Consider the following 10,199-nt stretch of genomic DNA (forward strand, 5'->3'; position numbering starts at 1 on the left):
GGAGAGAAAAAATTATGCTAAAAGGGCCATAAAAATTATAACGCAAATAATAATAATATATCGAATAATTTAATTATATTTTTTAAAATATCTAAAAATAAGCAAAATCAGACAAGTCGGTGGGGAACCATCAAAGTTCAAGCCGATTTTTCGATAAATGAGATGAATCGGACCGTACTGGTACATCTCGATCTCGTACGGACACGAATAGCTACGTATGGTGCAGTATGGGCTGGTATAGGTCGATAAGATTTTGGTACATTATGGTACTTTTACCAACCGCTCGGTGCGATACGGTTTGGGCTGCTATAAGTTGGTACGGAGATGATACGGATTGATTTTCTATTTTTTTAAATTTATTTAAATTAAAATTAAATTTTTTATTTTATTTTTTTTTAATTAAAATTTATTTTAATTAAATTTAAAATTTTTATTTATTTTTAAATTTAGAATTATAATTTTTATTTTTTTTCATTTTTTTCTCATTTTTTACTTTTTTTATGGTATTTTTTATTTTTTTTGAATTCAAATTCAAATTTTTATTTTTTTATAATTTTAAATTATAATTATAATTATATTTTATTTTTATCATTATTTTCTATTTTTATGATATTTTTTAGGTATTTTTTTCCTTTGTTTGGAATATTTTTTTAAAAAATTAATTTGAAATGGAGAAAGTAATTTGAAATGATATTTTTTATTTGAATTAAAATTAAAATTAATTTTTTTTTTAAATTTAAAATTATAATTTTTATTTTTTTCTCATTTTTTTCTTTTTTATGATATTTTTTATTTTTTAAAATTTTTAAGATATTTTTTGGGATATTTTTGAAAATAAATTAATTTGAAATGGAAAAAGTAATTTGAAATAATATTTTTTATTTGAATTGAAATTAAAAATTTTATTTTTTAAATTCAAAATTATAAATTTTATTTTTTTTTCATTTTTTTGGTATTTTTAATTTTTTTAGTTTTTTAAGATATATTTTTTTGGAATATTTTTTTAAAAAATTAATGTGAAATGGGGAAAGTAATTTGAAATGATATTTTTTATTTGAATTAAAATTAAAATTTTTATTTTTTTAAATTTAAAATTATAATTTTTATTTTTTTCTCATTTTTTTATGGTATTTTTTTATTTTTTTTAATTTTTTAAGGTATTTTTTTTTAAAATTAATTTTAAAAGTGGATTGTAATTTAAAATAATGATTTTTATTTGAATTAAACTTAAAATTTTTATTTTTTTAAAATTTAAAATTATAATTTTTATTTTTTTTCAATTTTTTTCTCTTTTTTCTTTTTTTACGGTGTTTTTTATTTTTTTTACAACAATTTTTTTCTTCTTTTGAGATATTTTTTTAAAAAAATAATTTAGAATGGGGATACTAATTTGAAATGATGATTTTTATTTGAATCAAAATTAAAATTTTATTTTTTTTTTAAATTTAAAATTATAATTTTTATTTTATTTTTTTTAAAAATAAATAATTAAATTCGTCATTTCAAATGGAATTTTTGAAAGCACCCTTTGAAATGATATTTTCAGGAACGTCATTTTAAATGGCATTTTCAGAAACGCCGTTTGAAATGATAAATTTATTTTATTTTATTTTTTTGTTCATCATCTACGTGGAAAAGAGGTGCTGACGTGAATTTATAAAATATCATTCCAAATGGTATTTTATAAGATTTATATTAATTTGATAAATAAATTAAAAATTATATTATTTTTATAAATAATTATTTTAAAAAAATTATTTTGATAAAAGAATCCTTGACATGTGACATAATAATGATATTTTTCTTGGTCCCTGCTACCATTTTCACGTCATACCAACCCCCGCAACGTTCACCTACGACCAATGTATTGCACCAATCTCCAGTTGCCACATCGGATGGGAAATTTATGAGAAAATAATGATAGATACTCTAATTAAATATCCTAAGCATCTCCATTGGATTCAGAAGAAGCTATTGGTTTTTCAAGGTCAAAACGATATAACTTGACTCATGATCATTTAGCTTCCTGCTTGTGTCTGCTCATAGTCACGCATCCATCTGTTCTAAGTTTACTTTTCATAATTTATGATGAAAAGAGAAAAAAAGAGGAGGGTTCGACGCGGCGTGGACTTCAACGCTATCTGTCAAAGTCTTCCTCAATCTCTGTCTCTCTCTCTCTCTCTCGCTCTCCTCTTTCTCATCGAATGATTTCAGCCTCTCCTCCATGAACCAACGCCCTTAACACGATTCGGTCCACAGAAACAGAGAGAGAAGGAAGGAGAGTCGCGTCTTCTTTCCACCCCTTCTCGAGGTCCTTATCGTCCCATTTGATTCCTTTGCTTTTGGTGGTATTATTTTGGTCCACGTCAAAAGAATATATTATATTTGATATACATATTCTTAACCTTCCTCTAACTATTATTATTATTATTGTATGGCAGAGCTCTCGTTCTCGGTAGCTTCCCTTCTATTCTCTTTGGTCTTCACCATATATACTTCTAAAAAAGAGAGAGAAGGAAGAAGAAATAAAGACATCAAATCTTCCAGGCCCGATCTCCAACGTAAGCTTTTTCTTATCCTCTCTTTCTTCTCTATTTCTTTTCCAAAGTCTGAAGTTTAAAAAGGATTTGTTGGCAGTTTCTTTCGTCACAAGTCTTGAGTTTCACCCCAATTTTATCATTTGTGCTCTTAAATTTCACAATTATGAATGGAAGAATTTGTGGTTAGTTGTTAAAGATGTTTGCTTTGGTGTTTTCAATGCGCTTATTGGTTCACTGTATTGGGTAGTTTTTGTTTTTGGATGGAATTGTGTGGTAAGATATTGTTAAACAATCATGATGACCTTGTTTCTTAATTCAGTTGGAGCTTGGAATTGTATTTTTTCTCTCCCCAAATCTCTATATGCTTAGTTTGTTCCATCGAATGAATTTTCCTTAGATTTCTGTTGTATATCTATCTTATCAATTTATGAATAGAACTGGTTTCTGGAGTTCTAGAAGAAATTTACTAAATTTTTTCTTGATATGAAGGGGCAAAAACTGATTTTTGGCTCTGTTATCGGTGGGAAGATTTGGGTAGCTTAATATCATCCTCCTCTGATTTATCTAAAGAAACTCTCTGTGGTCCATAAGAAAAGCAAGAATTTTGCCAGTTGTTTAGTTTGTATACTTCTAGGATTCATTTCTGTCGATGACAGTGGTTGGCAAGAACATATGATCCCATGTCCCCATTCCCCCATTTCCATTGGCATTGTGTTTCAGTTATTCATGGGTTTGGGTCATGTATGTGTTGCGCTCCTTGGTTTTTTGAGAATAATACTTTAGTTTTTAAGAGGATCATCTTCAGTGCTTCTTTTAATTGCATTTGTATCTGATTTCTTGGCGTTCACATTCTTTTGGGATCGTCATCAGTTCAGTTAGTATAAACTAGCATTCAAAAGTTCACTGCTTTTTTTTTTTTCCTCTCTGAATTTAATTCAATCTTTATTATGGAATTCAATAATATTCTTATGTTAAGTGGATTTTTTTTTTTTTTTTTTTTAATAAGCAAGACATTTCAGAGTTAGGGCTTTCCATTGCTAGTATGTATATAAAACACCTAAATTGGAATAAATTATAGAGGCCCATTTTAATCTGTCTAGTATTCTGACTGGCATGTTACAGAGCTTGTTTTCTGGCAAGATGGGAAAGTTCTGTAAGGTCTGGAGGAGAGGATAGATGTCAAGTTTCTTCAGCAGAATGCAATATTAGCATCAGTAGTGCTTTTCCTGTTTAAATCACTGGCTTATATATTTGGGACTTCAGCCAACAATGGACGGCAGTTCCACTAAATTCCGGCTTGTGAGATGCCCAACATGCCGCAAACGTCTAGTGGAGTATGCTCATATTCCAGTATACCCTTGTGGTGGATGTGGCACAACCCTTCGAGGTTGGTTCTCTCTCTCCACTCTTTTTAAATACTGATGCATTTGCTTTGCTCCTTTTTTTTCAAGATATCAATTTGATCTTCAACAAAACAAAAAATAAAAGAAAAATATGAATATCAGCTTTGGTCTTCACTGTACAATAAAAGACATTAGTTTTGATGATTTATTTCTACTTGCAGCGAAAAATCGTACTGCTGCTGGAGAAAAGGTTAACTCAAGATCACCAGAAGTAGATCATTCTCAGAGTCTTTCAGACATTGGTGCCTCGGATAATGGATCCACCTCTTCTGTGAAACAAATGTTTGCATGTTCCACGAGTGCACACTCATCAGAGTTGGAGCATGAGGAAAAGGAAGCCATACTCGCAAATATCTACTCCCTTGACCCCGGTGCGAAATGTAATCATCGAGAGAATGGAGAAGCCTCTGGTGAAATTGGGATTCAAGAAAATGGTTCTGATACTAATCAACTTGCCATCAGAAGTGATGATGCATCCCAGAGCCAACCAGATGGAGGTGTTCATCCTAAAACTGAAGCACAAAAATCTCTGAAGCCAGGTCAGCAACCTTCTGAAAGCTCAAATGAAATGAACAAAGTGGAAGAACCTCCCGAGTCTGTCAGCCAGAGCGTTGCCTCTAAGGAGGATATGGTTGACAGAGGATCTGCTGATGCGCTCGACCTTAGTTTTCGGTCTCTAGCTACTAGAAGCTCTCGTGCTTATGATGGCAGTGTATCTTCTTTGGATGATGGGTACAACAATCGTGCCCGGGACAGATATCTGCGTCTATCTAGAAGAACTTATCGACCACCAAAAGCTTTGGATGCAGCTGATAATAAGGGAAAGGAAGGTGAGGCAGTTTCGAGAAGTAACCAGATGACAATTGATGTTGAAGCAGATCTTCGAGCCAGGAACCTCCCATCAAAATTGTCAAATGAGAGGTATGGCTCAAGTATCATGAGAATGCATGAACCATCGCGAGAGACTTCTTTCGCGTCTGAAGACTTTCATTCAGTACAGAACGGGAGGGAACCTGAAAATGATGGGCCTTCTAAATCTGTATCGAGAGGATCAAGTTTCCAACATGAGAGCAAATCATCCAAGTACCTCAGATATGGTAGCATGGATTTATTAAGGAAGATGTTCGAGCTAAAATATCAACTTCATGGAAGCAATCAAAGTGTACAAGGGGGGGAACCTTGCTCGAGAGGCATTGATGTCCAACAGCCGTTATATCGGAAGTCTGAACGCCAACCTCCTCAGTATTTTAATTCAAACTTGTTTCACCATCCACCTGAGGCAATTTATGGGCCAAGACAAATTGCATTCCGACAGCATCAATTCTCACAAAAGCCTTTCTCAGCGCAGCGCAGCTGTTCCTGTGTGCATTGCTGTCTGGAAGACCGACAATTCCGATTGCAGCCTAACCATTGTGCTGATGGTATAAGTAGGGCTCATGCCCACAAGTTGTGCTCCCATTCTTCAACAGCTGGAAGCTCAGGCATGCCTGATCGTGAGCAGGAGAAGTTGCGCTATAATGAGAAAAGAAAGCGCAAAAAGAATCATTGCCGGCCCATTTCTGGGGGTGCTCCTTTCATGATCTGCTACAATTGCTTCGAATTGCTTCAGCTACCAGCAGATTTTCTCATATCGAGGAGGAGAGTGAATAAGCTGAAGTGTACTGCCTGTTCTGAAGTCCTCCAGTTATCATTTCCTGCAATAGCTCACATTAGTCCTCAATCTCCTGGCAAGGTGGTTCATCCATGCAATGAGGTTGGCAATTGCACAGATGTGGCAACTGGATCCGTTTCTCATTCTAATGATTTCTCTCAAGGTGATCCAGCTTCCTTTTCTGAAGTGTATGGGTTCTCCTCCACCAAAAGCTTTTCTGCAGAGGCTGAACCTGTGCTACATGTCTCGAGGAACACTTCTGAAGGAAAAAATGACCAGCAGATATCAGGTTTACCACTTCATCGGCTCATGGGGTATTCTTCAGCCACCGAGTTGTTATACAAATATTGGGATACTGATGAAGGTTATGAAAGCATAGAATCAATGGTAACTCATTCTTATAGACCTTCTCAGGAAAGCCATGTGATTGATAGATTGAGAGAGCATGGAAAGAGCACTTCATGTCACAAGCGAATAGGACCTTGTACTGATCCAGATTGTATGGAAATACATGAGGAAGAAGAGTCACCTCAGCCATTCTGAACTAGAAGAAGTTCTTTGTTTCATGATGGACTGGTGAAAGAGGGTACACTGGAGTTGACTCATGAATTTGAGAGCCTGAAACTGTAAGTTCATGCAAATCAAAATATTATCCCAGATCCTTGATATTGGCATGCATTCATGAGTTTGTATGTATTTTGTAGCTTTTGTGAATAGATAGTGAGAGAGAGAGAGAGAGAGAGAGAGAGAGTGAATAGATAGTTAGAAAACAATTGTCTCCCTTTTCACTTAGAGACTGAATAATATGTTATGATTATTTCAGTTAATGTTCGCATCATTAACTTTTTCTTATACATCGCATCATTAACCTTTCTCTTATACATTGGCAAGTCTTCATGGTGTTCTCAGCTTTCAGAACCGAAGCATTGTCTGGCCATGAGAAGTGCTTCATGTGGAATGCCCTTGCTTCTAGCTATTTGATGGTGTAGCACCGTCAGGATCCGGTACCATAAGATGTAACAAGAAGAAAGAAGAAATAAAATAAGAAACACAATATAAATACGTAGATTGGCCTCAAGCCTATTTCTACGGGATGTGCAAGCTTTATTATGAGAGAATAAAATAAAATCAATATAAGAAGAACTCACCACTCAACTTTTATACAAAAGTCTCTCACAAAAAAATCTCAAAACTCTCACAAAAGTTCTTTGAAACCTCTGTTGAAGTCTTTCTGCATCTTTAGGACGTCATCAGCTTCCCAACGGAATAAACGGTTCGTCAATCGGAGCTATATAGGCTCCAGAATCACAAAAATACTGTTTCAGTAGGAAACAGAGTCTCGATCAAACTTGGAATCATTCGTGGTCGTCCGATCGTGACCGGCTCGCATCAAAACCATCCGATCGTGCAAAACAGGGCCACAGATCATCTGATCATGCTCGGATTCACTCACAGCCATCTGATTGTGACCGACTGCATTCTGGGCCATCCGATCGCACACAAAAGCCCTTGAACCGCACATGGACTGCATGTTCGGTCTACACGGTCCCATGGACCGCCCAGTGCCTCGTGGTCCACAGTGGACCGCTTGAGCACTGGGCCTGGGACGCCCGCACGTGCTGGGCTGGCCCGTCCGCATGTGTTGGGCTAGCCCATGCACTCGCCCACGCTGGGCCCACCCGTGCTTGGGCTCGACCACACCTGGGCCACGTGCACTTATGCTGGGCCTGTCCGCGTGCGGCTGCACGCTAGGCGCATCTCCATCGAGCCGGGTGGTGCTCCACCAACCGTCGTCGTCTCGTGCACTGTGCCATCTTCTCTCATGCGTATCTTCTCCGTCCAGACTCCGTTTGAGGTATTCTGAAGTTTGTTGGACTCTATTTTTTATGCTGGACCTCGCTGTGGGCTCAATGTGGAGTGAATCTTGAGATATATTTTCTAACAATCTTCATCTCGATTCGATATTTAGCCTCCACCTGTCTCTGAGAGCTTGTGATCCATCTCACTCCCACACCCTGGGGCATGCCTGGTATCTTATGGATGGGCAAACATGGGAGTCGAGCCAGACCGTTCGATCCCACCTCCATGATGGATTATGTCCACTCTGACCATAGATCTGCTCGAGGTATCATCCTGCGGTAATAGGAATCTCACCCTGCGATGTCGCCTCTCATCCTTCCAAGTCTCACGTCTAGTGCCCGATCCACCTACACCTGGAGCTCTACCTTGCCCTAGGCTCCTCCTGCTCCTGAAGCTTCACCTCGCACTGGGCTCTCCACCGGGTAGTAATATCCTCTCGTCTTCTTCTTTTCCTCCAAAATAATCCTACTGCCATGCAACATCTTTAGGATTCCTCCACCATCTACCGTCCTATAGCCTCTTGAATCCAGTTTGCTCAGTGAGATAAGATTTCATCTGAAATCGAGTATGTATCGGATCTCCCCTAATCTTCTCTCTACACCATCATGTATCCTCCAGCTGACCATCCCGATGTCTCTGATCGCATAGCTTGATCCATCCAGCAGATAAACAATGCTCTCACTATTTTTCAGGGAGTCAAACTGCTCCTCTCTGTAACATACATGATAGGTACATACAAAATTTAAGATCCACTGCTGGAAAGAAGTAGATACCTCGTCAGATATCTCCAGGACATCTCTCTCTGAATCACTACTAACCATCGCTGCAGTAGCCCTCGTCCGATCTCTGAGTTGAGAGCAATCTCTAGCTAGATGCCCCAACTCATTATACTGATAATATCTGGTCTTGCTCAAGTCCCTCGTCCTAGACTTGGACCGCCCTTATCGCGAACTCCTGTCACTCTATCTACCGCCTCCTGATCATCCAAAAACCACCAAAGCTGAGCTACCACCACCTGAACTCGAAGCTGGGTTCTCACTCTTGAGAACTTCGTTCTGGAGAATCTCCATGGTGACCTTGTCCATATTGATGGTGCTCTTCCCCACTAGAAGAGCAGTCACCAAGAACTCATATGAAGGGGGACTCTGCCCTTCTCTTCAACTTTCTCGCCAACGCTGAGGAGATTGGTGAGGATTTTTTGGACGTGGTTGAGATGCTCCTGCATACTTTGTTCCTCAGTCATCCACAGTTTATAGAACTGCCTCCAGAGGAAGAGAGTGTTGGTGAGAGACTTCGCCATGTACAACTCTTCGAGCTTCGACCACAGTCTCATTGGAGAAGTCTCGCCAAGCACATGGATCACCACCTCATTTGCTAAGTACAAGCGGATCGTACTCACCGCTTGCATCTGGAGCCGCCTTCAATTCTGCACCTCTATGGTGGTCGGCTTCTCGTCACATAAGAAAGTATCAATCAACTCTTGTTGGATGAGCACGTCTTTCATCCTTGCCTGCCACAAGAAAAAAAATGCTCTTTTTATCAAACTTATTGATCTCCATTTTGATTGTGCTTGTCTTCTCCATCTTTTATTTCGTTCACCATCGCTGCAACCTACGCTCTGGTACCACCTTGCTCTGATACTAATTGTAGTGCCACCAGGATCCGATACCACAAGGTGCAGTAGGAAGAAAGAAGAAACAAAATAAGAAACACAATGCAAATATGTGGATTGGCCTCCAGCTTATCTCCACGGGATGTACAAGCTTTACTGAGAGAATAAAATAAGATCAATACAAGAAGAACTCACCACTCAATATTTGTACAAAAGTCTCTTACAAAAAAGTCCCAACACCCTCACAAAAGCTCTTTGAAACATCTGTTGAAGCCTTTCTGCACCTCCGAAATGTCACCAGCTTCCCAACGCAACAAACGGTTTATCAATCGAAGCTATATAGACTCCAGAATCACAAAAATACTCGTATCAGGACCGTCCGATCGTGCAAAACAGGGTCACAGATCATCTGATCACGCTCGGATTCGTTCACAACCGTCCGATTGTGACCGGCTACATTTTGGGTCGTCTGATCGTGCACAAAAGCCCCAAAATCGCACGTGGACCGCGTGTTCGGTCCACGCAATCCCATGGACCGCCCAGCACCTTGCTGTCCATGGTGGATCGCGTGAGCGCTGGGCCAGCCCGCGCTCTCGCCAGCGCATTGGGTCGGCCCGCGCGCTCGCCAGCGCTGGGCCTGCCTGTGCCTGGGTCCGCTCGTGCCTGGGCTTGACCGGGCCTGGGCCGCGTGCGCCTGCGCTGGGCCTATCCACGTGCTGGGCCTCGTGTGGCTGCACGCTGGGCGCATCTCCGTTGGGTCGGGTGGTGCTCTGTCGGTCCCCACCGGTCTGCCACCGTCTCGTGCATCGTACCATCTTCTCTCGTGCGTATCTTCTCCGTTCGGACTCCGTTTGGGGTGTTCTTGAGCTCATTGGACTTCATTTTTCATCTTGGACCTTGCTATGGGCTCAATGTGGACCAAATCTTGAGATATATTTTTTAACAGATGGTACCTTCTTAACTTATTCTCTGTGAATGCTTAGCAAGTTGGATCGCTTGAGGTTTCTCCGCTTCATATAACAGTTTATTTATCTGGTGTCTATCCTGAAAAAACTAGCATTACCAGGTAAAACAGTTGTTATCAGGAATCAACTAAGCCATGGATCATTTGCATTTTTCAGACCCTCATTGTT

At 39.0% G+C, this 10,199-nt stretch overlaps 1 protein-coding gene across 1 annotated transcript; it reads left to right on the forward strand.

Moving 5' to 3' along the window:
* Window positions 1-2,441: 2,441 nt before the first annotated feature.
* LOC105046002 (uncharacterized) lies at window positions 2,442-6,421 on the forward strand. The gene is made up of 3 exons (XM_010924466.4): window positions 2,442-2,561; window positions 3,663-3,927; window positions 4,105-6,421. Exons 2-3 carry the CDS (start codon window positions 3,810-3,812, stop codon window positions 6,135-6,137), a joined length of 2,151 nt encoding a protein of 716 aa, XP_010922768.1. The 5' UTR covers window positions 2,442-2,561; window positions 3,663-3,809; the 3' UTR covers window positions 6,138-6,421.
* Window positions 6,422-10,199: the final 3,778 nt, after the last annotated feature.

Source organism: Elaeis guineensis, chromosome 5, assembly GCF_000442705.2.
Source record: "Elaeis guineensis isolate ETL-2024a chromosome 5, EG11, whole genome shotgun sequence".
NCBI lineage: Eukaryota > Viridiplantae > Streptophyta > Magnoliopsida > Arecales > Arecaceae > Elaeis > Elaeis guineensis.